Below are 27,661 nucleotides of genomic sequence, written 5' to 3'. Positions count from 1 at the left end.
AGAAATTGCTGAAAAAGCCTAGTATTTTTTGGCTGGGAAAGAATTTTATTCCTGACCACACAGTGATACCAGAAGTAGGTAACTTCTGGTAGATACCAACAAGAGTCTCCTCCCAGCCAGGCAGCTCCCTTTCACCTCTCAACGGCAGCAAATTTACTGTGGGATTAAGCCAGGCAAAACCCAGCCTGTTTACCTGGCCCAGCCTTGGCACAAGCTGTGTCACCTCCTCTTGCCAACGCACAGGTTTCTCCAGGAAGAAGCACCCAGGGTCACCTCTCCCTCCATGGACCCTGGGGAGCTCAGGCATCTTGGAGATTAGGATGACATTGGAGCAGGCAGAAGCAGGGTGCAGTCTAGCCTGCCGTCCCACGTGTCCTGGTTCCTGCTCTTCCCTGCCTCCTCTTCCTCCATTTATCCTTTACGTCTCCGTGCTGCCTTCTCCGGTGCGCTGGTATGTGTAGGCTTGTGGTGAGGTAGGTCCAATTTCTTCTTCACACCCGTCCGATTTCCCCTGCCACTATGGGGGAGGGAACACACAAATCAGCACTGCTGCCAGCAAGAAAGGCAGGAGGAAGATGTGGCCATTATAAAAACAAGCTAATCACAGAGCATATGCTGCTGGGAAGGAGGAAGGAGTAACGGGATCCCGTGAGATCCCTTTCAGCACCAGCAAAGCATCTCTCAAACCCAGTTTGGTCACTGGAAGCAGCCTGGTGGCCTCAGTCAGCTCCAGCTCGGGCCTCTCTGCCCAGCGCTGGCTTACAGGATACACCCCAGGACAGACAGCAAGGTTTGAGGTCCTGCCTGGAAGCAACCCTACGTGTCCTCTACCCCACCGCCACCAGAGCTGCCCGCTGCCATCCAGGCACCCCACCTTCCCACTCCTCTTCACAGTAAAGGGCAGCATCACCCTTTGCCCATTTATTAGCAGAGTTTCGGAAACAAGGTTTTGCCTCAAATCCCTTTCCATCTGACTGAACTTTCCAAGCAGCTGGATTAAGTACCAGAAATGTATGCGTGCATGCCTCCAGACTTCTCGCTAATTAAGCCGCTGGTTTCTTCTCTCAGAAACCCTCCAGTACCTTCCTGAATCCCTCAGGCCAAGAACAAAGCCCCGATGTTCAGACCCGGAGCGCCAATATTTAGCACAAAGAACGATGCTTTGTTCCTTAAAGACTAGCGAGACAAAAAAAGAAGCTGCAGTGACTTTGCTTTTGACAGACTGGTTCCAGCCTAGCTAGGTAAGTGGATTTGCAGCCCTGAAGTGATCCTCCTACTGTCTCCAGGGTGTTTTATCTCCGTTTCATGAATCCCACAGCAAAATCTACTGAGAGAACCACAGCAGTCGTACAAGCAGGTAAAAAAATTGGCAGGTTCCCTGAGTCAGCTGCTTGGCTTCCCTCCCAGCTGGGGCACACAGCATTAGCTTGTACACTGGTGCCTCCCAGTGCTTGCAAGAGAGAGAAGCAGAAAGCTCAAGAAGTAACATTGAAGATTGTTTCAAATTTTTTATTTTAAATCCAAATCCTCCTTGCTATGTACCTGCTCACGCTTGGGGGGATTGGGAAATGCTGAGTGAGCACAGGGAACAGCCAAGGACACGTGAGTCCTGGCAACGGAGGCAGCAAGGCTTTGCTAATACACGAGGTTTAGTGCGTTAACCGTGAGACCACAAAGCACTGCTGCTTCTCGCCTGCTCCCTCCGACCCCAGCATCCGCAGAGCAAGCCAGCCTCGGTGAGGAGCTTCAAAGAAAGAGGAGAAAAATGACACTATGACTTCGGTACGTATGGGTTAGACACAAAGCAGAAGCTTTAGTACCAACACCGGACACATCGTGGGAATTGTGGCTTGTGAGTCCAAGCCAGCAACCCAGCTTGGCTACGCTGCCGGCTCTCGAAGGTTCCTGCTCTGTGTCATCTGAATGGTTCTCAAGAGTCTTAAATGGGACCTGCGTGCAGGTGAAAGGCACTACCGTGGGAGGAGACCCATTGTCTGGAAGGATGCCCCGGTTCCTGGCTACGCTCACAGTAGATATGCCCAACTTCTGCCTTGCCCTGCAGGGAAGCCTGACGCTGTACATACGTTCGGGTCACACCTAATACGTGAAGACAGCAAAAGCCAGGGTGAGGCAGAGCCGCTGCAATCCCTGCCGCCCAGAACCGCGCTCAGCAGCTGTAGTTGCACCGCCACATCTTCCGAGCACAGCATTTATTCCCCTTTGGCCAGGGCACACCGTATCCCATTAAACGCAGGGTGCTCTGCTGTTGAAAGCCTGACGTGACATGCACGGGCTTATTCAGCACGTCCGGCACCTTCACTGCAGCTTGTCTTGGGTTTTTTGGCCCCATCCAGCAGGCAAATACAAATAGTTTTGGGTCAGTTGTGCCAGAAGGTCTGCGCCCTTAGCTCTCACGCAAGGCCACAGCAGGTAAGAGGAGGTGGCACCTCCCAGCAGAAGGCCTCTTGTTTGCTTTGCGTGGTGCATACCGACGGGCACTAATGTATTTCAGAGCTGAACTTTCCGCATAATTGCTTTTTAGTGTTTCCCTCCAAAAGCCCATTAAATAAGGGATTTTGTATGTTAATGTCTTTCCTTGCATAATGAAAGAATAAATCTCAGCCCTCCGCAGCCGTATGTCATGCTATACTGACTGGTGCTTTACATTTTAATGGTCATTATTTCAAGCCTTTCTTAGCGTTCTTATATCAAATTACATTTATTCCACCAAAGGGAATTTTATACGTTTCTGTGTTTTGCTTATCGTATACTTTAAGTGGGAACAGAAAGCAAAGACTTTTAAGGGCTCTTTGTTTTGTGTTACCATTTAATTACTTTTAAAATGGTTCTTCCAAGCCGCCTGGATCAGCCTTCCTGGGGCTAGAAAAAAACGACTTAAGGGAAAAACCTGCAGCCTCGGGGATGGGGAGACATCTCCCCTTTTAGCTGCATCTTCCTGATTACCAATTAGCTTAAGCCAATCTAAGACATGCATGAGCTCAAGCTCACGCTGTTATTCACCCCCATAATTTGGCGAAAAAGAGCTACTACCCTATCTGGTGGGGGAAAGGCCCAAGCAAAGGGATATTACCTTTTATCTGCCTGCCCACCCGCAGAGGTTAGCAGCTTCTCTCCTTGAGCAGCCCTTCCTGAAGTGCCTGATGAATACAGTCGCATGATATTACACATTTGCAGCATGGGAAAACGGAGCAGATACTATGCCAAGGTCCTCGGTTTTGCCAGAACAACACTTTAGAGGGAAAACAGCGCACAGCAATTGGTCAAATTTAAAAATATCGCGTTGTTAAGCCTTTCAGAAAAGAAAGATTGAGGGGAAGAGGATTAATTTCCACCCCCCGCCAGGGAGCTCAAACACACCTTCATTTCCTGCCGACGTGATATTGCTTCTTTCCAAAATGTTCTCCAAAAGGTCAGACCTTTAGTAGAGACTTATTTGCAGACAAGCGGGAGGTACCTGTAAAAGCCGACAGGCGTGGAATGAAGCCTCTGACCCCTTCAGCCTGCGTCCTCAGCAGAGGCACCTTGCTGCTGAGGTCAAGACGTGTGGCCGATTGCTTTTCAAAGCAAACACCACTTGAGAGAGACTGTCCGACCGTCCCCACCTCCTGCCTGCCCCTGGTTTTGGGCTTGCTCCAAGAGTGGCCTTGGACACAAGAGCTGAGCCAGCCAGCATCACGAGGAGGTAACACATTTGGAGACAGAACTGCTCTTTTTTCTTGTGGCCACTGTTTCCTTCCCCGCCGCAAAGAGTTTTACATGCAATTAGGTCACATTTGAAAGTCAGCACACAGCAGAAGTTGAGTTACTTTGTTTAAAATAAAAACATGTATTTCTATCACCTTAGGAGTTGTTCCTCTTTTGGCACAGGGACCCTCTGATCCTCCCACCTCCTTTTATCAGCATCTTCAAAAGAAGAAGGGAGTTATAATTGCTTTCTCCCCTCGCCTCAGAATAAAAAAAAAAAGGGGGGGGAAGGCCGCTGTTCTTCTCTATTGGCATCTTGAGAAGAAACACGCTTTGAGCAATCATTTATTTACAGAACAAAAATAACATCTAGATTTCAAAGGGCAGAGCAGTTCAGAAGAGTAAGGCTCCCTCCTCCCTCCCCCACCATCAGCTTTTGCTTATTACCACCGACTGCCTGCACAACCTACTCTTCTGCCTCTTTCCCCGTTACAGGGGCACACGCTTCTCTCTTTCGAGTACGGCAGCGAGTGCTGCGGCACCGTAACTATCTCACACCTACTGCTGACATTTCCGTGCCGCAAGCCAGCATCCAAGCAAGCTCCAAGGCTAAAAGGCAAGTCAAGGCAGAGAGTGGGATGTATCTTTAAAGCAGAAGAGTAACGCTAAAGAATTTGCGGTTCTCCCAGATCCGCTTTACCCACAACTGCCTTCTTGATAAAGAATGAGACTCAGCGATTAGAAAATATTTCCGTTTTTACACATTGGAAACCAGTGGAAGAAGCCAGCCCTTTACCCATCATGTTTTGCTTTTGCTACAGATGTCTAGGTATCGTTCCTGTGGAGGACCAGGGAGCAGAAAAATGGGAAGAAACCAGTAGTTCCACAAGCCTGATTTCTTCCAGCTTTTTGATGTTTACCCGATTCTTTGGTTCCTGATTAGGCAGATCACTCTACGAGTCCTGCCATTCAAAGCATCACTCTCCCAAAGCGCATTTGTCAATACCTGAACCCGACACATTCAGACAGGGGGAATGCTGGATTTTCTGTCGCATAAAGTCATTCATTTCTACAAAGCCTGACAAAGCAGTGTTTTCAGAGCCTTGATGAAAGGTGGCTGAAATTGGCCAAAAAACAAAATCCGTAAGCTGTTAGCAGGGACTGACTGGTAAGAATAACTAACAGGCCTAGTTCCATTAAGAGACTAGGCTGAAAAATCTAACAACAATCTGCAAGATCTCCATTACTCATTGCCAGGAAGCTGGAAAAGGGCCTACAGGACCGTGTTACATCCTACTTCACATACTTCAACACTCCAAAATGCAAGTTTGGGAGGAAAAGCCATGTAACGTGGTCTCTGAAAGCAAAGAGCAAGACTGTTCAAGCTACAAAGAGATTATGTCACAGCCTACTGCAATCTGTTGCTTGGATAAGCAAGTTTCTATATACATATTCATAAATATATTCCTATAGTTCAGCAGATAAATCAGGGACTCTTCAGTCTGTAGATGACGGAATAAAAATCCTACCTAAATCCCCCCGAACAAAAAGCATCAGTGTGCTCAGGTAGATTAGGTATCTGAGAGCACACTATCTCAGAGAAAGCCACCATATGTTCATATACGTTATTTCTTTATGTAAGAGACCACATGCAACCCAGCATGCACTATGACAGCATTTGAAATCACTGTGATTTTGAAGCTATTTGTTAAAGAGAAGAATTGAGCAATAAGCTCAATTAAGCTCAAAAGCTCAATAAGCTTTTAAATATTTTGGACACTGCTGCATGAAACACTAAAGATGCATACGAAAATTAAATGGATAATCTACCTTGTTTCTAATATACTCAGCTATTTCAAAACTAGAAATGAAGACAACCATTACAAAAAAGCCATTTATTAGATATATGTACATATATACACATACATGCAAAATGATTTTATACACATTTACATAGGTTCAATTATTAATACAGTGCAAAAATGTCTAAAAAGGTACCAGCCCACCTTATACAAACTTAACAGATCTTTGGGAGAAAGGAAAAAAAAAAAAAACCACAGAAAATGATCAGCTTCATAAAGTGACTAAGCACTGCGAATCTGTAAATTAATGAAGTTTATTCTTTGCCAATTTTCTTGCGCTGAGCTGCTGGGCGATGAAAAGAGTTTCCAAAAGACTTATCTTGAAAACTGACAGAATTAAGGAGATGCAATTCAAACTACATTAAACAGTTTGAAGTCGAACAAAGAAGGATGGATTCCTGTTTGGGGATTTGATTCAACACAGGCATAATCCCATGTTATGAGTCAGATTTCATGTACTCAAACTGCAAGGCATTCTTTTTTATTAAATCTTAAAGCATTGAGATCAATGTAAACTATTCCATTCCTCTTGCTGTTTCACCAGAAGAAAAAGTTGAACTGTATAAATACCATACAGATACAGGAGCCATTCAAAATACTAACATTAAAAAAAATATATATATATATATAGGTCAAACTACGCGTGCTCTGCCTCACCCCTGAATCACAATCCAAACCTACAAAGTGCGCAGATACTGATGCACATGTATTAATCCACGTAGATTCCTTAATATGGTTTACACATATTACAGGGGAAAAAAAGGTTGCAAAGAGATTAAGACTAACAGCAAACCAGAGCTTTGTTCGTTTAGCAGAAAAGATCCTAGTCGCATCCTCTATCTAATCCACAAAGCAAAAAAAAAAAAAAGGCATTTACACAAAGGCAGAACAGAACCAACTGGTTTTGTTTGTTTTTACTGAAACATTTTCAGAAAAAGAAAATATACAACAAAATCTGAATTTAATCTTTATCCACTCTTTATGTTAATTACACAAGCTATCTATACACCTTCTTCTACCACTCTTATTGCAGAGCTGTTGCTAGCATCACCTGGCACAGGGATGTATTTGTTTTATGATAAAAGCAAACAGTCAGATGCTCAGGAAGCATCAGGAACATTACAGTTTCTTCCAATCAGCTCAATACAACAATGAGGAATAAAAAGCAGATAATGGTTCACTGGCCCCGTGCCTCGATTGTAAATGCTCTGCATGCCTTAAGCTACAGCAGGCTAGCTTTATCCAAGCCTACAGAGAAACAGTAAAGCTCTTTTGGACTCTTTAGCCAGACTGAGGCTAAAAGGGTAGTAGCAGGGAGTCAGGTCCTATCACTAAGGTCCTTTTCACAAAGTTTTGTCTACCTGTAGTATAAAACGCTTCATCTTTTCCCCACAGGATGATTCCCCATGGTAACCCAGTGGGCTGATACCCACCTTATCCTCCTGGAAAATGCAGTCAGTCATCAGATCCAGTATCCTTAACAAAGTGTTAAGTTTCTAGTATCAGATTTTGGGGGGGTGTCCTTTTTTCAGAATTTTTAATTTTTTTTTAAACTTGTAATCCAAACTCATGGCTTACTTCCCTGAAATCTTTAAGAGTACTCTAAGAGTACCTTACTAAGTAAAACTGGGACTGAACAGCATGAAAACTTAAAGCTTGTCAGTACTAAGCCCCCCACATCTGTGGGGTCATCTGGGTGTCTTAAGGACAATGGTTGAATTCTGGCTTCATTTCTCCACTTACACTCTGGCAGAAAACTGGGGTAATGACAGACAAACAATTTTAATCCACTACCTTATAACACAAGAGTATTCTTTTATGGCACACAGCTCTACCTGTTTTCTTAACTGGCTGGCTAAAATATTCCTCCGTCATACTAGACTATTCCTCACAGTTTAAAAGATTTCATTATGTTACTGTTACAGTAAATAGGCTAACATGGGATGGAAGAGAAATACCTATATTTTACTACTGGAAAAAGCTCTGGCACCAAGTCTCTTGATGTCCTAGAAACTGTTCAGTTGTAACGGGCTGTCTATCGATGCCGTTGTTGCAGTCAGCTGCATCACAGAAGTGCTTCCAAGGTACAGCATCACAGGCTTCTGGTCTAGCAGTCCACTGATACTTGCGTTTGCATCATGAGATTTCAGGAAAATTCACTGAGATGCAACAAAGTAATTTTGCTAAGCATTTCTACAAACTCAGGAAGACAACTCTGCATCATGTTAATCTCTTTGCAACCACTAGAGGTAGAGACTATGTGAGAGGAAAATAAATCTTTGGTGAGAGATGTCTGGTGGAAGAAATAGGGTGACCAGAAAACAGTTTCCTAAGAAAAAAATAAAAGAAAATCTAGGACCATACTTCCACAATAACACACCTACAGTTCTCTACACCTTCTCAGTTTGAGTCTCTACAACCCTTCAAGGACAGCTGCATCAAAATGCTACGCATCTTTTTTAAACAGCCAGCCTAAATTATTCATATATGTTCTAAAATACCCACGTGCACCTCAATACATTACATACAAGAATACCCAGTGCAGCAGAGGTTAAGAATTTCAGCTCCGAAGTACTACATTCAAAAGTGCACACCCATAAATTCATCTTACTGTAAGAACTCAACACCATTAACTAAAGGTGTTTTATATAATAAAGAGAACCTGCTCTTGCTTTCCATTACTGGAAATGGCTTTCTACTCACCAGCTATACATTTTTTTAAAAAAAGGTGAAGGAGTCAGTGGCCTGTCATAAGTAGGCTTGGAGGATTTATTATCCGTACAGACCAAGCAAACATGGAATTACCCTTATACTAAGAGTGACCTTAACCAAGGAAATAAAGGCCACTTGAGCTGAAAGATCACTTATATTCACTTGGTTTATTTTATGCTGCCCCAAGCAGATTTGCAATTAACCAATGAGCACATACTTAACTACGATGCGCTGTTTAACCAGGAGATATTTATAGCCTTTATGGTTTTTAAAAGAGCCACAGCCTTTTCCTTTCCTTCAAAACCAAGAATAATTACCCAGAAGCTCATCCTAACAATTTTTCCCCACTGATACTGAACTCACCTAATTATGGCAAACAACTCCTTTACTTACATTTACCAAGAATCTTAATGCTTAGCAAATTCTATAGACAAAAATGTTACCCACCACTTTATCTTCATTTTACTATACAATTTTAATATTTTCGGAAGCACTGGCAGGGCAAGACACTGACCTGCCAAACTGTTACAAAGCCAGTAAGACAAATGGCAAGATGCTGTCTAGATGGTATTATTAGTCAAGGAGTAAAAGCCTGTTTATGGTAAGGAGAACCTCCATCTGTTGATGACACCTGGCAAAATCTACCATGCACAATTACCACATGCCATGTGAAATACAGCTACATTCCTCACTGTATGTTCAACATAATTACAGTATCCTACTTTATTTCAAGTTGCTTTGAAAGACCCTGCTTGCAATAACCGTTGTCACAAATCTTTAAAAATACTCCAAGCTATTTTTGGCCAGTTTAATACAAAAAAAAAAAAAAAAGTTGTAAAAATAGAGTAGCAAACCCAAAGTCTTTTTCATACTCCGCAGTCAGGCTGTTTCTCCATAAGTTGCCTTGTCAGTATCTGATAAGAAGAAAGAGATGCCACTCCTATGTGAAAGCCTATTTGCCAGAGGTTCCGTAATCCGTACAAGTAAACGTTGCATAAACAAACAGAGAAAAAGAGTACAAACGTCTTCACCTTCCTTGCCGAGCTGTAGAAGAGGTACAAGTAACACTACAAAAGGACCAAAGAGACAGTGTTAGCATTAAAGTACATACAAATAAACAAGAGACATAGCTGGGAACTGCTGGCGTATCTATGCCACTTGGATGTGCCTCCCATTGCAGCGATCACTAAGAAGCTCAAAGCTTCCCTTCAACTCCTATGTTGAAAGACCCTCCAAGAATAGCCAGCGTGGTGGCCTCAGCCCAGACCCTACTGGGTAAGCACAGATATCAAAAGAACGCTCAGCGCAACTGGCGTCCCTCCTGCCTGCCTCAGCCTGGATTAAAAGGAGTCCGAAAGCTGAGCCAGCTTTCAAAAACCACCCATGATTTTTGCAAGACAAAGGCTCAGAAGCAGGAAAACAGCAAACCCAAATCTGCTTGTGCCGTATTTGTTCTCAGGATAAGTAAAGGACTTCATTCTCTAGACTTGACTTGGTAGAAAGACCATCATTTCTGTTAACAGGTTTAGCTGGGGTTTGGGGCTCTTTTTCTTTTTAAATTCAAGAACAGGTGGAACCCATTTGCTAAGCATGTGTGAAGAGCAACAACCCTTACACAAGAAAACTAAAAACTCACAAAGTGCTGGCAGAAGAGTTACTTTTTTAACTCAGGCAGTAACAGATCATGCTTTCTCACTTAAGGTCACAGTTTCCAACTGTGCTGATGACACAAGTAGAGATGAGCATGTAGAAAGCATTTCACATCTGAGCTCAATTTATGCACAAGCATTTTATGAAGATGACTGCTATAGATCAAAAAGTTAGGAGAGAACTCTCAGCTTCTCTAGCTTCAGGTACTAACTGGAAAAAAGTAAGACAGAGCCTTTCTTTGTGAAGAATGACTTGCATCAAGTATTTCGATCCAAATTAATATCTCCGTCTTAAAGCTCTGCCATGAGCAGAGGTGTAAGAAGGCTGAAAGACACTATAGTATCATAAGACATGCAATTTAAATAGGCTGTCTGCAAGTGTTAAATACCATATATAAATAGAAGCCTTCAGACAGTGGTCCCCAAACCATGAGCCAAATGCAACAGTACTAAGCAATGAATACACTGTAGGCATTATGTTATTCCTTCTGTCAACTAGTAACCCAACTACAGCAGCTTCCTGCGATGACAGGCTAAAAATTGAAGATTTTGCAAATGACATATTGCCCTCAAGTTAAAGGTTTTGGACCACTGGTTTAGGTATTTAAGGAACCTTTCAAGAAGAACCCATTTGGAGCATATAAAGTTTTCCTCATTCAAACTCTTCTGCATAAGGAGGTCAGAGAAAATAATCCATTAGAAAAAAAAAAACCCTAAGGAAGTCAGGAACCACATTTGTCTCAAGAATTAAAAGTAATTTTTCACGTAAATTAGAATATTTTCAATAATGTTGCTATCCTGTATTTGCTTAGTCTTTCAAGGTGGTTATACTACAAAAGCCCATCACTAAGTCCGCCACTGTCAAAAGATATTGTGTCTACGAAACAAGCCATCTTTGGGCTAGCCCTTATTTGTCACACTCAGCCCCATCTGGCATGTCAAAACATGAAAGCACTGAAAAAGTTTGCAACTGCAATTTGCCAAAGGTCAAATTGTGCCTTTAACTGTATTTGTGCCGCTTCGTTGGAATATCTCAGTGGAGTCACCTAGGCAGGATACTAAAAACCAAACTGTTCCTACGCTTAGCTGAAAATTATTTTGTCTTGTATATTATAACATAAAAATAATCAGAAAGCATTTTATTTACAGTTAACATACCTGAAAAACACAGGCTAGAAAAGGTAGAAAAAAAGCTATCACATTTCCGATTCCTTCATGGTCCTCCTGTTTGGATCAAAAGAAGTGACAAACAACTACGTCAGCTACAGTTTTTAGCAAGTACTGCTTGGTATTTTAGAACACTATATTTCATCAAGTACCTCTCATCCTAGTTTATGTTGATTGACTGTAAGAGTGTTAAACAGCAAGATCAATATCATTGAACAAGATACCAGGAACTGAGGCTTATGTGACAATTCCTGCTAAATAAAACTGTGCCACCATACAATTAGGACACTTTTTTTTTTTTTTCCCTTTAAAAAAGTTGTTTACAGTTTCACATTTGTTTAAAAAAAATTTACACAAAAGCATCTAGAACAAAATACAAGAATGGGAAAAAAAAAAAATCCAGCCAGCCTGGCAAGACTAAAATATTTCTGCAAATTTTAGTCTCCCTAGAAAAGAGTAAAATGCAAGGCGTTGTGATATACAACAAAACACATGAGGTCTAGCAGGTGAGCAATCAATTGTACATTCCCTGGACAAACAAAACACTTCTTGTGGAAAGATGCATGCTCTACTAAGAAGCAGAACAGCCACCCTTAATATGGTTACCCAGATAACTCTTTCCCTTTGACTCATTTACAGGTTTCAATTCAATCAGGGTTACCTGAAATGAATACTCTGCTAGGTGAACTCCTCGAATGAGATTCAAAGCTCCACACATGATGTTCAGAACAAGCGACAGAATTCCCAGGGGAGTCACACGCTGCATTCTGTAAGTAGGGACTTCAAAACAAAACAAAACAAACCAACAAAAAAAAGAGACATTAGTGAAAGGTAGCACTATTCCTTTGAATCTTTTAACTTAAAATGACTCAAATCAGCTGACTTGGGTTTTAAACATTTTCCAAACCTTTCATGCTTGCTCTGGAGAAGACAAATTATGAACAGAAACACCTTTTTTTGTTGCATTACGCTGTTCAGTTCTTCAGACATCTAGAAATCAGTAAGAGCTCTGGAGTATTTTTTTAATCAGTTTAAGCAACAGAATTTGTTCTTGAGCTATTTAGCATTAATGTCTTCTTTTGTGCTGCATGTAGATATTTTTCAACTGTTTACTTCAGCAGATTAGCATACTTAACACTCTTCACAGGTCAGTAAAAAAGCTAGAAACTTTAAGGACCCAAAGGTCTAGGAAAGAGCTTACATTTCTGACACCCACAGAGGCAAGACAGCAATTCATCCCTTTCTCAACCAGTAATTACGTATTTCTTCCCACTGACAGTTTGAGGGTTCAGTCTGGTATACAGCAATTTAGTTTCACCTGCATAGTTTCCATACAGCATTTGGTGCCCTAATCAAGCAGTTGCCAGAATACAACTGTAGGAGCCAAGGACTTTGATGCTCTGCTGCTAGAAGAGTCGTTGTAGTTGTCATCAAGATGAAACTACCCAGTCACAGAGGAGAAACGTCTGTCTCAGAACTGCTGCTCTTACCTCTGGGCCTCTCAGACTGACAAAAAATGGTCTAAACTGGGGCCTAGGAATTAAACTGGATGCTGTAGTTTTTGGCCTGTGAACCACGTTTTCCACTGCATTACAATTCCCTTTCTCCCAACCTGCCCACGTTTCACAGGTAGCGAACTACCTATCTCTTTCCTTTCTCACCTCCTCCACTACCACTATTTACTCTAACGCCTACACACCCAAATACCATTTCTTCAGGATGCTCTAACTGATACGTACCTAATTAAGGTCAAAGCAATTATTATCAATTTGTATTTTTGGAATCCACCGCTTCTAATTCAGGGTTTTGGCTGTCCAAAAGCTCACCTATTTTTTTCCCCTAGCTATACTAGCTAGCTCAACAATAGACACCACACCTAGATACTCACCTACATTTCTTGCCATACCCTCCCTGCCCGTTGATCACCCCAAGTAGAAGACTGTCAGCGTAACAACGAGAAGGGTAATTTGCAACTCAGATACCAAATCCAGATCTTCTCCTGCACCAACATTCATAAGATACAGGAGAGAATGAATGAGCCCTCAAGAAGTCTCCTCAGCTCTCAGGATCTTCTGCCTCCTGTCCAGACGTAGCCAGCTCCTGACTACTGTAGATAAATTCAGCAACACAGCAGACATCATCTCTGGCTTTGTTTCAGTGACAGATGAAACACCACAATAGCTTAAATATTGCAGTACTGCATGGTTTATGACAGGAAAGCACTTGTGTCTTCTCCTTCAAGAGAGATTTTGATAGATGGGTGTAAAAAAGTTTGGTGCCAATTAATATAGGGATATAAAGTATCTTTTATAAGCGTCTATGTAATTAATTTGTCTGGCATGCATTCAGATAGCCATAATTTCATCTCCAAAGCGGCTGCAAAAGGAACTGTATTAATTCCATTTGATATGTGTCACATTATGTAGCATTACTGTATATTATCGTCATACACATGTTCACGTAAATAAATGGTGCAAGTAACCCTATCATTCAAAGGCAATTTTACTTTTTTGCGATGCAGTGAAATTTAAGGTCCAAACAGCATACTGAACAGCAGCTGTACCAGCATGTTTGTTCATTCACTGACCTGAGTATTCAGTTTCCTATCATTTTTGACAAATAATGTTGCAGCTATGTATCTCTCTCTCTCATGGAAATTTCCTAATAAAGACTACTGTTTCTTCTTCTTCAGTTTCTAAGGTTTACTTCAGAAGCACACAGTCTCTCAAAGGAAAATTACCAAGCAGAAGTGTCATTCATTGTACAGGATCTTGCAAACTACACATGTCAAGAGGTCCCAGTCCCCAGGGAAGAACAATGCAAGTCTCAATATATTGCTTCTGCAGCATGGAATATTATGTAAAAGTTACTTTTTTTTTTTTTGGTCCAGTAGGATAAACAGAATTGCTATCACAGATGCAGGGAAGATAACAACATCCAGTTGCTCAGGGTTCAGATTCTGTGAAAACTGATCTTTAAATTGTTTGCTGTGGTGCTTTATTTCTGCTATATCATTCTGAGGTTTAACTCACAAACTGAAACTGCACAGAACAAGTGAGATGGGTACTGCTAGGGAAAAATTATTGCACTTCCTAGTGTGAATTCAATCATATTTTTATAAACAGAATTTCATACTAGAATTGCTTATTACATTAAATAAGGCAACAAGAGAGTACAAGCACTCTTAGTCCAAGACAGCACAATTTTACACAAGCACAATTAAATGCTAATTGGGTTTCAAACTAATTTGACTCTTCAAGTAGAAAAGTTGTGCACTTCAGAGTACAAGAACCACACAGAAGATGTTCTGGGGACTGTGGATTATCTAGCATCCAGGAAAAATGCATCTGCAGGTTTGAACACGTACAGAACAATTCTGTGAAAACACCCTCACACAATGAAGAAATTGAAACTTCTGCCTATAAAAGATTTTCTGAGCAGAGGCCTCTGGCTATTTAACCAGAGACTGACATGAATGCCTGTACCACGCTCCATTCTGTCTCTTCAAGGCATAGCACAACAAGGGTTTGACAATGAGTCACATACTCAAAGCTCCAGATAAAGACAGCACCAGGAGCGAAAAATGAAATCAGACTCAAACATTTTAAAATAAAATACAAGCACACGAAAGACAGATGTGAGACACCTTCAAAAAACACCTTAAAAAGGACCCTGTGAAGGACTCGCTGTGTGCCTACAAAAGATTAAGAACATTCATCAAGGGGAGCACAATGCTGCATAATTTAACAGCGTGCTTACTAGACGAATAGCACAAGTTGTTCTTCTACTTCATAGAGCCAGTTCTGATGTGAAAACTCTCCCTCTTCACAGAAAGCTACTTATACTTCACATGCCTTCTGTATACATACCCCACTGTCCTCCAGAGCTTTATCACTGTGCCCATATCAAGACACAAGGTGAGGCTTTTGCAACAACAGCTGAGGCTGTGTAGATGTTGATCAAGGATACAATGCTAGTGTCTTTCTAGCAAGAATTGGGGTGGGGTTAGCTAACAAAGGAAAGAACAAACAGAATAAAGAATTAAAAAAAAAAAAAAAGAAAAAAAAAAAGCTCTTGTTCCTACATATACTAACATGGGCAAAACTGCCCTGACGTTTCAGACTCCTTTCACACTAAAATGAAGAGCCAGAGGATGTGATCACACAGCTCAAAAGAAGACAGGAACCAGCTACAACCACATAAGGAGACTGATGTTTTGATCAATTCATTGATTGATCTATCTTCACTATAGAACATAGACATAATTAAATTCTGCTCTCCTGCAACCATAACACTTCAACATATGCTCAAGAAGTCTCCTGTATAGTAGAGCTATAATATAAGTAACATTAATACGGGAACAAACACTATCCACAAGCTAAACTTAGAGCAGCAAAGTGGGATTCAGCTGGTGGGTAATGATGAGAGGAGAGAGACATAAGCCAGGAAAGCTGACTGCAGCTGAGGGAAGCAGATGATCATAAACATGATCCTTAAAATAAAGGCAGAACAGTCTGGAAGAGTATTTGGGTTAGACCAGAGAGAACAGTCAGAAATACAAAGCCAGATGGAAAGTAAAAGAAAGCAATTAAGAATATGGGGGAACTGAAAATGTATTTCTCATCTGTGGACACAGACTAGCTTGCAAATGTTTACTGGCACTGAAACTGCTCACACTAATGCAAAGAATTTCTAAGCCCTGTCACATCATGAAAATATTTAACCTTCATGCACAGTTCTGAGGAGCACTCACAAATCTGCCTGGCAAATAAAATGTTTTCAATTCTATTTTTTTCTCCCTCCTGGCCACTGCCCCTCTATATTTTAACTTAAAATACCTGCGTCAAATTAGATTCCAGCTCATCCATCAGAAACAATAAGACTGAGCAACTGGAACTTAATTTTATTAGTGTTTCATAAGCCAAGAACCACAACAAAAAAAGGGGAAAGACAAGCTCATGGCACTCCAGCTGCATTCAAACTGCCATGCTAATAGGATTAAAAGCATTTCATTTCATAGAGGAAGTAGGCAGGACTTTGACTATGCAACTGAAACAAATGAGATGATACCAATTTTACAATAAGTAAGTAGAGGTTAGTACTTCTAAAAGCAGGTAAAATGTCAGTATTCGTTACAAAAAGGTCCCTTCTCAAGCCTCTATGTGTTGTTTATACAGATATATATATATGCCCTTTCAGAATTTTAGTCAAATGAATTAAATTTTAAAGAATAAGGTAAAAGGAGAAAGCAAAGAGGGGAGAAAAACCCAAGACAGACAGCCTGGGAATGACAGTTTTACCCTCAGCTCATATTCTTCTCATCTTTTCTTTCCTCAAGGCTGAAGCAACTCATTGAGACTGTAATTACATATCTTTCTAATAGAGTTTGCAACAAGCAATGAATTAGTGGAACTTCTTTTGTCATAGCAAATTTAACAAATGACTACTTTAAAAGCAGGAGAATTTGACATGGAAAATGCCACGTCCAGGTACAATCAATTGTCCATTTAGAGAAGCTGATGTAAGGCTGGAAAAAAGACGCTACCACAAGTGCTTAAAGGCTCTGACGCTTACCTGCTATAATCTAAAGACCATATGTTGTTTACCGTGATAGAAAGGCAGTCTTTTTTCATGGTTTTCATACACATAATATATATATTTCTCAGTGCAAAAGGAACCACTGCTGTTACATGTTTTTCTGTCATTTGCAAAGTTAGGTTCAGGAAGTCTACTGTCACCTGCGCGTAGTAGTAACTTACCAACCTCCACATGAACGCCTGCGTGCCCACCATTAGTCATCCCATTCATCAGCTCTGTATCCTCTAGTCTCAGCTGAACCGGGGGCCGGAACTTCAGCTCCTCCTCAATCTTCTCCCAGTTGGCCCTCGTTTGAGAGCCACTCGCACAGTTAAAATGGCATTTCACTTTCTGAATAACGTTATCTGAAACAATATCAAAACATGCTTCAATTAGCTCTGCAAAAGTTAAGTGCTTTAGGTAATTATTAATCAAACCATGGCATTCTTTTTTGATTGTTCTTTATTTCTTCCTTCATTTCTCTTCTTATGAGTTTCAGGTATAAGATTCCACCAATGGTTAGGGAACAAAAATACCTTTCCTAGGTACTTTATATTGTACTCACTCCCTTCTGGATACTTTAAATCTCAACATCCCATCTGCTGGTGGACTGAAAACAAGCCTTCATATTCCAGGGTAGATGTAACCCATATCTTAAACTACCCATGAACTACCCTGAGAAGCAATTCCACATTGTTTTTTAACAATGTCAAGGATTAGGGTTTTTTTCCAGCACAGAGATAAATGAATTAAACCTATAGTTGAGTCATGAAGCAACTCTGACTGGCAGAGGCAATTCCACAGTGATTCCACCAATGTCCAAGCCACAGATCTAAGTACAGATCACCCTGCTTTGTCTCTCACACTTTAAATTTAGTATCATTTGCAAGCAAAACCCTTTCCACAAGCATGGCTGCTGGTTTGGCAGGAGTTGCACTGAGACTAAGTAGAGAATTTGTCCAAGTATGAATTGCTCACACCTCCAGAGCTGAAGCCCCTCACTGTGGATACTCCTACTTCCTATTTGATTGTACAAAGATATTGGCAAATTCAAGCTATTTCAAATGCTTAGGGAAATAAAATGCAGAAACATTTATTTTGCTGAGATATCCTGAAAGTAAAATCCATATCCTTAAGACATGGTTACACTAGAAGACTTGCCTAGGTTGACCACAGCTACTACTGGATATGATACACATGTAATAGCTTAAGCATGAGTTTTGAGACCACGCAGGAGGACTTTCTGTTGTGCTAGAATACACAGTGCCAGAACCATTACTTAGTGAAAAATCCTGTATTTTACCTTAAGTCAGCCTGCTGTAATTATCTGTAACCACCAGGCAAAAGGCTAAGATCTGATGCATCAAGTGCATCTTAGATCCAAACACAGGAAAGAAAAAAAAAAAAAAAAGAAAAAAAAAAACAAAAACAAAAAACCCACCAAAACCCAAACCACACAGGAACATCAGGTAGATTCAGTAACAAAATACAGTATAATAGTAAAAATGAAGAAACAAAAAATTGCATTTTGTTTTCTTTAAAAAGAGCCTTATGCAATTAAGAGAGGCTAGAAATTCCCAAATTCCTACTCAAAAAAAAAAAAAAAAAAAAAAAAGAGTAATTTGGATATCAGCATAAAATTACATCATGCCCAGAATGTGCCCTGCAGGGAATCCAACCAAAATACAAGATGGCTGTATAATATGCTTTCCTTGTGGATTTCTCAATCTTTTAAGCATGAGCTTAACACTATTACCGAACTCTGGATAGAAGCGTGCTAACCCACTGCAATATCTTATCCTTTCCCAGAAGAGAGTTTCTCACTGCAAAGGACTTGTGTTTTTCAAAGCTGTGAGGTTCAATAGAGCAGCTGCTACTTGGCAAGAAAACCGTTTCTATCAGGTTAAAAAAGAAACACTAGGCACGATTATAAGTAATATGTGAATCTAAGTCATGCCAGAAGTAAAGCTGCCCATAATAATCTATTCTGTCTTCCTTTTTTCCTGTATGCATCTGTCTCCACTTGTCAGATTTTTTCAATTAAGTTAGAAAGTGTTTGAGACATGGATTTCTTTTTCTTCTGTGCTTGTTTATTAATCGCCACAGCACTTTGTTCATCTATTACAGGGGCTCTCAGGAACTGCAAAACCAATAATCTAATAGTTTAATGCAGTTACAAGATCTCCCCCTCCTCCTACACATGCATGCAAAGGCACACACACAGGTACACTTTTATGGTGTTAAATAATGTCTCCTGGCCAAAGCCTGATCATAAAAGTAGCAGACAAAGTATTCTTACTATTAGAGAACAAAGTTACAAACCAAATTCAAGAAAAGCATACGGTCTGGAAGCTAAACTGATGCTTGTTGTATCGTAGGAAGCAGCAAATTCCCACTGAAGCTCTTCCAGGAAGCAAAACGCCATGATGGTTGAGTAATTGCTGGAACAGATTGCCATGCAGGCAATATCCCCAGAAGAAAGGAAACTGAAATAGGAAAAAAAAAAAAAGTTACATCAACATAAAAAGGTGGAAGAGTCATGCTGAATATGAGACATAAACTGTGCTTTCTGTAAAAACAAAATGTACAGACTGTGCTGAAAGAGCAGACTGCAAAAAATATATTGTTCGCACTGCTGTAATAGTCCTGCAGCCCCTGTAGATCTAACACTTATTTTTAACTCATTCAGTACGTGATACTAAAGACCACAATACACATTTTATTAAATTGCTACATCAGTAAAAACTGAGGACATTATTTTCTCAGGGTGGCTTTAAATCATGTTAATAAGAAAAGAGATGGCCAGAAAACATCACAGGCAAGAAGATTTTGAAAGAAAACACAGACTTTCCACAAACAAAAGTCAAAACAAGCAAGCTTGTTCACAGGAAGCAAGCAGATGCATTCCTTGCTCCCCCCTGAATATGACAACTTCATATTAACAGCAAGAGATATCTGTTAACTTGCACAAACCAAGATATTCAAACACTGTTACTGCTAAGTCATCTGTAACCAATAAAGATGAGTTTGTATCAGAAACAGCACGACAAAAATTCTACTCCAAAAGTGTCCCTCTAACGCTGAAGCCATATTTATGCAGAAGTTTCCACTTAGCCCAAAAATCTTCTAGGAAACTTAATAGGGTATTCATCTGACCAAAATGTAGGCATGTATTTAAGGATGAAGTAAATCACTAGCCTAGGCTTCATTAAATAAGATGGGAGTCAGGGCACCTAGTTCAGATGTCAGGACTCATAATGTAGATAGCTAAACTGCCACAATCCCCACCATAATTACAGATTTGTAATTATCTCTGAAAGAAGACTGAGGAAATCTTCCCTTGTAGGTTAGCCATTTGTTAGCAGTATTTCAGTATAAAACCAAAGTTTTGAAGCTGAACAATTACTCTCTGTATCTTCTCTCTTTTCTACTATTTATATATTTCATTCCTCTTGTACAGAAATACTTGTGGTTTCTACTTTATCACATTTTTATTTATTCATTGTACTATGTACTTGGGATTTATGGTTTTGATTAGCTCCGTTACAGCCTAGTTACACTGGGTACGTTCCCTAAATTCCTTTTGTCCCTAGCTCACAGCTGAGGATCAACACCATGCCTGCGTAAAACTACCTCTTCCAGTTGTCAATAATTTACAGCCTTTTTGCCACGTATCTGTTTGCACTCTTCTCATTTCAGAGCCAGATGCGTAGCTACTTCTATAGAGACTACAGAAGATTAAAAGCTGTAGAACACGTTAGCATTAAAGGGCACAAGTTCGCTTTGAGGGAAAAGGAATTAAAATGCTAATCTCTGCTTTGCCAATTGATTCAGGGTAAATTCATGTATCTTCTTTCTCTAATCACTACCCCAAAAAGGGATACTTAGTTTTAGCTCAGGGTCACTTGAAAGTTTTCTTACATTTGCTAACCAGAAACGCAATCACAAGCTAAAACTCATTTTTAGAACTAAACTAAAATCAACAGTAAATGAAAATTCTCATCTCTGAATGAAACCTTAATTTCTTAAAATAAAGACTAGTGGATCCTTCTCCAAGAAATAAAAGCAAAGATTTACAATTTCTCCATACTAGCTATTGTCAGTATGCTTCAGGCCTCCTCAAGGTACACCCACCAGCCAGAGCTTCTAGAGACTTGAACCCTGCTAGTATTCAGAAAATGGAGTGGGCAGCACGTAGGAGGGAGTCAGGGCAGTTCTGTGCAAGCCAGAAGAATCAGAACCGTAGGAGCCTGAGAGAAGGCATCAGCAAGACTTGACAGTCACTGAAGAAAAGGGTTTGGGGTTTAGACTACACTAAGTAATTCCTAGGCACTAGGATGCTGTCTTAGAAGGCATTTGTAGAAGTCCAAGACACTCCAATTGCTAATAGTAACAAGTACTGCCCATCGAGCAGAAAGCATTTGCTCCAAAAAATGACAACTAAAATAAGCAATTCTTAACATATGCTTACTAAACTGAGTAGGAGCTGTGTCGCTGTGGTGCTGAGAAACAAGGCTTCAAAATACTGCTTGGAGGTTACAATCTAGACATGCATGGTGGGATTTCAGATTGGAGTTAGGCACTACAGAATATACCTAATCCTTAAAGTTCAACTAATCCCCAGGACAACCATTTCAAAAATTAAAGTCAAAAAAACCACAACAAACAAAAGCAGGGACTTACTGTATGCTAAGGTCACGTCCTTTTGCCGTGCCTCGACTTGGATACTGCGCCAGAATTGAGGATAACGCCTTTAATCTCTTTCTGCATTCCAGAAAGTCCTGGTTGAAATGAAAATCTGTGGAGGCTGAGAGGGGAAGTCCATCCCTCACCCGCACCACACAGGCAAAGAAGATCATGGACATTCTCCACTGGAGTACTCATGAGGACAACCTGAAAATGAAATATTCAGTTAGGTTAATGGCACGTTAATGGATGTGATATTGGTTACTAACAATCCAATACGCTAGCCAGAAATATGTCAAGGTAAGGGTTTATTCGCCACTGCTACTGAACAGTACCTCTTGTAACACCACTGCCATTGAAAGGCCACCAAACTGTTCTCAAAGGTCACGGCTGCGTCCGTTTTTTGCCTCTCTCAGACAAAAAGGCGAGGCAGGGGATTTGACAGGAGAATTATCTACCTGAAAAATATCACTATTTTCCCTCCTTCTGCATCAGAAAAGCATCCTCCTTCTGCATCATCCCTCACACATCAGAAATGCTGAGTAAAGTTCTTAAAGGTATTTATGAAAACTGGCTAACTCCCACTGACACTCTGCACCTTCACTTATGTTGCAAATAGTTGCATTAGTGTTGCAGTTGTCTGATTTTCTAGTATAACACCCAAATACAAAAATAAATTTCAGGCTACAGCCTGTCAGGCTCTTTTTACAGAATCAACTAGGACTAAATACAGAATCAAAGTTGCCCTCTCTTGACTTCCTACTCTTTAACAGGTCACAATCTCCCACGAAAAGTTATTATTGGGATTTACCTGGTACGTTCAGAACACACAAGAGATCTGTCCTTCAGACATACCATGAGTATTCAGTGCAAGATGTTAGAAGACTAACGCGGCAGCTCACATAATCTCTGAAAGATAACCATAATCAACATTTTAGAAAACTAATGACCTATATGTACATACAATTTTACAATGTAAAATCTCCCGTGCAGTGGGTAAGCATAACCTAGGAAGTATTTTGCCTAAAGGAAAACAAACAGCTTTTTTTTTGTCCAATATATCAATTCCTAGATGCATTCAAAGACACTGTGAAATGTTTCTGACATTTCAAAATATTTCTAACGCCCCAATCACTGTTTTTAAGTTATCCTAGCTTCCTGTAAAACAGCAGCTCTAAATCAGCAGACTTTAAGTGATTATCACAAACAAGTCAAGAAAAAAAGAAAAAAAAAAAAAAAAGGCAGGCATTTACTCTGCTTCAGGCAAACTACATAAATGAAGCATCAGGGAAAAAAAAAGAAAAAAAAAATCACACTGTGAACTCGAACTTTTGATACAGGGAATGACTGCTTTAAATAGCCCTGTATCAAACAATTCATTATGATGCTCAAAGTTTCGTTGAAAAGTGTCTCATCATCAAGTGTTTTTCTTGTCTGAGAAGGTAAGAGAGCAAAGCCTCTTCTAGCTCAGGCATTCATAAACTCTCTTGCCTGTAGAGCTGCTCTAATATCTAATAAGGGTTGAATTTTTACCACGAGCGGCACTACGAGAGTCTCGTTTCTGCTCCACAGGAATCATTTCCACATAACTTGTAGGAACTATCCCTTTGTCAAAAGTGCAATTTGCAATTTGCCAGCGTGTTAAAGCAACTACCAATTGTCAGAGGAATTGACAGAAAGCATAATTGCACTTAACTTGTTTCCTTAGAAAAGGAAATTAATACTACAGAAGATTACATATCACTTGAAAAGTGTTATTTTGAGCTTTTAAAATGGAGATTAAAGAAGAATTAGATGTTAATTTTTTTTGCTATCCCTCTCACTATCCTTCTCCAGTAGTCATTTGGGTTGTAAAATCAAACTAAGTTCACTAACTTCTTTTCAGCATGCATCAAAAAGAATTTCAACAATAATCAAGATTATTACATGTCAACTTTAAACATCACATCAATCTTCAATGTGTTGTGCTAGTAGCTGCACTAGTAGCTGTGAAAGAAACAGTGCAGAAAGCTGCTTAAACTTTTACATAAAGTGAAATGAAAACAAAGAAGAAAATCGCCAACTCAGAAATACTAACTTTAACACAGTCAACTTTTAAGTATGGTTGCTCAGAACAGCACACTTTTATGGTCAATGGTTCGTAATGCTGATGAAGTATAACTCCAAAATATCCCACTTGACAAACACCGCAGAGGCAATACCTTCAACACTCTCATTTACCTTTCAGAAACAGCCAGAAGATGACCAGGAAAACGGTAAGGCATCAAACTAAGAAACCAAAGACATCTTCTAAAATGTATCTAGCCTATGAAATCATTCAACTCACTATGCCACTAACAGCACGAGTTTAAGATTAAAAAAATAATTGTATATATCTATATTCATCACTAGGGATAACATCACCTATAGTTAGCCAACTGCACGTATAAAGGTATACAACTTCCCAAGGCATACAAATCTTCATGTTTCAAGGCTTAATAAGGCTTTCACTAAATATCAGCTGCCCCTCAGAGGGATTCTCTGTTCTCCTGTATCTGGTATCAGACTGACCTGGTATCAGTCACTATCAGGCAGACTTCCAAATTAAATAAATGCCAGACTTCACTGGAGAAATGAGTCAATGCTCCTTCCTTGGAGAAGGAAGTTACACCTGCTGTAACGTACTATCAGACTACCACTGCTGTATTCATCCAAAAGGCTTGATTTTTTTTTTTTTTTAAATCTACCTGCCTGTGAACTTCTAGTTTTGCTGCCTAAGGAAATGAGGCTTACACAACCAAGCTGTAAGTGCAAGTGGGATAGATACCTTACGTACCTTTTGGTTTTGTGAAAATAGGCAAATGGGTACAAAAGAAAGGGACATCCCCAACAGAAAGAAAGGCTGATGCAGCGACTCAAATCTTAATAGAGAGCAGGTGAGTACAACCTTGGGGCAAAACAACTGGAAATGCGTTCACTGGTTCTGCTTCTTACAGAGCTCCTATTTCCACAGTCTAAAGGAAGGTTGGCACAGGTAACACCCTACTCCCCAAAAGAGCAAAAAGGTGTGAGATTTGAGAACAGTACCTGTAAAGACTTCTGAGGAGTTAGAAAAAAAATATACAAGTTTTTTTCTAACTCAGAGGCTTATTTGAAACGTAGTGCAGGCTTAGCTAAAAGAGGCGAGAGCCAACATCACCTCGCAGAAGAGGGCAAAGCCTAAAAATAAATTTATGCAACTGGTTCACCTGTCTTCTATGTAACTCCTATCACCAATCACCTATCACTCAAACTCATCTAGCCCTCTCCTTTCCTTTTCCACATTCCCCTAGCCCACCTACTCTGGCACTGCACCTCAATAAGGCTTTGGGGTTTTTTTGCCTTTTTCACAAGCCTCTTGTTACTTGCACATCAGAAGATGTTCTGTGCCTGTGGCAAATAACAGTTACTGTGTCACCTTCCTCGAAAGTTTAATTACTTGCAAGCCAATTTTGCCACGTCACCTGTAAGTGAACACATACTATCACAACTTACCAGACTGATCAAGGTGTGCACATAACCAAGTGAATCTGTGATCTTACTATTTCAGATCGACCTACCCTTTCCTCCTCCAATCTCTATTTGCGTACAATTAGCAGCCCAAAGTATCTGCAACTGACTTTACGTGGCAGGCCTTTGAACTCAGGTCCCGAACTTTGACAATGTACTTTTGTCTTTTGATTAAGCAGATATCAAATCTTGCAGTATTCAGAATTAATAACATCATATCAGCCCAGCTATTTTACTGTCACAAAGCAGGCAAAACCTTGAGAAATATTTTAAGCGATGGTTTCAGAAGAACACATTATAATTTATGACTGAAGTAAACAAAGCTTGTTTTTTCACTATTTGAAGCACCTGTACAGCTAACAACACTTCAGAAGAAAACTGTTTACTGTAAGACTCACATAAACAGTACATATTTACCAGTCCTATAACAAACAAGACTTTTCAGGGTGTTCCCACAGCAGGCATCTAAGAAGTTATCGGAAGCACAGCTGCTCCATCCCTCGCTTCCTAAGTAGCAGCCAACTCTCTTCAGTGACTATGCAGGGATTATTAAGGCAGCCTTAATCAGACCTCTTACACCTTACTACACTGTTATGCAAGCTCCTTCAAATAAGAAGATTAGACCCAATTCACAAGCGTCACACTTCCCCAAATGCTAGACAAACTCCCACCTTATTGTCTGTACTTAGAAAACAATCTACTCAAAAGGCTATGAAAGCAAATACAAACCAGTACATAGCTCATGGAGGGAATTATTTTTAAAACACTGTTCTTCGAGAAATTATTTTATCTAACCATCAAAAACAGAAGTTTCCTTCTAAGAATGGCATAACACTAACAAGGAATGTCTTGTCACCAGGATCTCTCTCAAGCATTCATCTTCTCTCCCTGTTCAGAGTCACATTTCCCTTCTTTCTCGAGGTGGCACATGGGACAGTTTCAAACCCAACAACATCCAACTATTTTGTCAAGTTCTGATCTTCCTGCTGAAGGAAGAGCAGAAAGCTTTAGTGCATGTTGCCATAGTCCAGAAGGCTCCTGAAGCAGTCTGTGAAGTTTTTTGGGCACGCGATAGCTTGATACGCAATTGTAACTATTGCATTAATGCATCTCTCCTCAGGTGGGTAAGCTTCAGAGGGAATCACAGACAGATACAGGTGGGATGCCAGAATACAAAAGAGATTCAGGTTGACTCAATCAAACAGAAAGCATTTAATAGAGCTGCAGCTCAAGTGCTGGTTTCAGTCTCAACCAACAAGAAGAGAAAAGGAACTGAGACATGGTTTACAAGGGAGAGTTACTACTACTCTGCAGGATCACGAGGTGGGTTTTATCCTCTTCTCACATATATAAAAAAAGCAAATCTGAAATGCTGTTAAATTTCTCATCTTCTAAGATTGCAGTAACAGTATCCATCTGCTTCTTCCCAACTGCTCTCCCTCAATGCTCCCAGAAGTGCTGACCAAGCTACTAATATATCACAGACCTACAGCGTAACAAGATCCACTCTCCAGATTTAGCAGTGAATAAAAACCATTTGAAAGCTTGATGCTATCTCAACTTTTAAAACAGGATTTGTGGATATCAAGAGCTTATAGGCTCCTATAAACCCTCCAGGCTTTATTTTTATCCCCAAAGGGAAGCATGTAGAAAACCCTTACCATCACAAATCTCCTGTCTACACATACTCCTATGAATTACCAGAAATAACGCATGTTACACAAAACTCCAACCCCAACATTCAGCTCCCCCATTAACCACACTGCCACAATGGACAGTTCTCCTAATCCTTGCCTAAACCACACCATAACAACTCTGAAAGGCTCTGAAGCTCTCCCTCTATGTTAATCTCTCAGAAACATCAGCCACCTTATCTGCACCCGAATACACACTGACCCCCAGCAACGTGTACCCTGAAGCCTCCTAAGGGCCCACCAGCTCATTTCCATACCTTCACCAGCCCATATAACTAACAACCCTTCCCATACCCATCCTGTTCTGCTCACCGGATTACACATGCCTAACCTCTATTCACCTCTCTTCTCATGGACATTAAGTGTGCCAAAACCCTCAAAAGCACCCCTTCTCCATACTCTTCAATAAACCCAGACACCTTGAAAGCCATCCCCCTCATCAGGGCACTCTTTCATATTGACAAGTCTCCCCATACACCCCTCAAGCATCCTAGGCACCCCCAAACGTTATTCCCATCCCACAGGTCCCAAACCCTCATGTTATCCCAGCTCACCTCAAGACATCCTCAGCCCAACCCAAGCCCTCCTCAGAGTCCCAAGTCCTCCTCCCCCTACACCCGTCGAGCATCCCAAGGAACCCCTAAACCCTACATCCATACGACAGGATCCCGACCCCAACACACACATCATCCCCTGCTCACCCCTGCCCCATCCCGACATCCCCCCCAGACCCCAACTCCCCTCATCGCCTCCACACGCCCCCCCTCAAGCACCCCAAACCTTAATCCCCTGCCAGAGGACCCCACACCCTCACATTACCCCTGCTCACCCCAGCACCCCCCCGGCTCAGCCCCTCAGGGCCCATCCCTCCCCCCCACACTCCTCAAGCACCACACACACACATATCCCGGAGCGGCGCGGCCCGGCCCCGCCCCGCCACCCCCCGTCCCCGGGGACCCAGAAAGGGACGGAGAAGGAGAAGAGGGTCCCTCACCCCCGAGCCCCCTCTGCCGCTCACCTTCCCCCGCCCCTCGCCGCGGCCCCGGGCCGCTCCCTCCTCACGGCGACAGCGACGGCGACG

The 27,661-nt window shown here is 41.0% G+C and overlaps 1 protein-coding gene and 1 long non-coding RNA gene across 4 annotated transcripts; both read right to left on the bottom strand.

Moving 5' to 3' along the window:
• Window positions 1-202: 202 nt before the first annotated feature.
• Window positions 203-27,661, bottom strand: SEC22C (SEC22 homolog C, vesicle trafficking protein). 3 transcript variants are annotated; one of them, XM_075492256.1, is made up of 8 exons: window positions 27,599-27,661; window positions 22,170-22,267; window positions 21,356-21,565; window positions 18,995-19,158; window positions 16,855-17,037; window positions 11,757-11,875; window positions 11,087-11,152; window positions 203-517 (listed from the first exon to the last, which is right to left on the bottom strand). In XM_075492256.1, the coding sequence occupies exons 3-8, from the start codon at window positions 21,535-21,537 to the stop codon at window positions 419-421; spliced, it is 813 nt and encodes a 270-aa protein (XP_075348371.1). In that variant the 5' UTR covers window positions 21,538-21,565; window positions 22,170-22,267; window positions 27,599-27,661; the 3' UTR covers window positions 203-418. The 3 variants fall into 3 exon arrangements, with proteins under 3 accessions (XP_075348371.1, XP_075348369.1, XP_075348370.1); XM_075492254.1 differs by lacking the exon at window positions 203-517 and adding an exon at window positions 5,586-9,346; XM_075492255.1 differs by lacking the exon at window positions 203-517 and adding an exon at window positions 5,586-9,346 and having other exon boundaries at window positions 22,214-22,267.
• On the bottom strand, window positions 3,098-4,091 carry LOC142406550 (uncharacterized). The gene is made up of 3 exons (XR_012774605.1): window positions 3,861-4,091; window positions 3,379-3,475; window positions 3,098-3,250 (listed from the first exon to the last, which is right to left on the bottom strand). It is a non-coding gene; the product is annotated as an uncharacterized LOC142406550 (long non-coding RNA).

The sequence above is a fragment of the Mycteria americana genome, chromosome 2 (assembly GCF_035582795.1).
Source record: "Mycteria americana isolate JAX WOST 10 ecotype Jacksonville Zoo and Gardens chromosome 2, USCA_MyAme_1.0, whole genome shotgun sequence".
NCBI classification, from domain to species: Eukaryota; Metazoa; Chordata; class Aves; order Ciconiiformes; family Ciconiidae; genus Mycteria; species Mycteria americana.
The sequence above is the reverse complement of the archived record's forward strand: the minus strand, read 5'-3'. Positions and strand labels throughout refer to the sequence as shown.

Coding starts and splice junctions, on each gene's coding strand:
- SEC22C (XM_075492254.1), bottom strand. CDS start 21,537: ATGTCCATGATCTTCTTTGCCTGTGTGGTGCGGGTGAGGGATGGACTT. Junction 17,038..18,994: donor GTATGCTTTTCTTGAATTTG/GTTTGTAACTTT, acceptor ATATTGTTTCAG/ATAACGTTATTCAGAAAGTG. Junction 11,153..11,756: donor TAGCAGAGTATTCATTTCAG/GTAACCCTGATT, acceptor TGATCCAAACAG/GAGGACCATGAAGGAATCGG.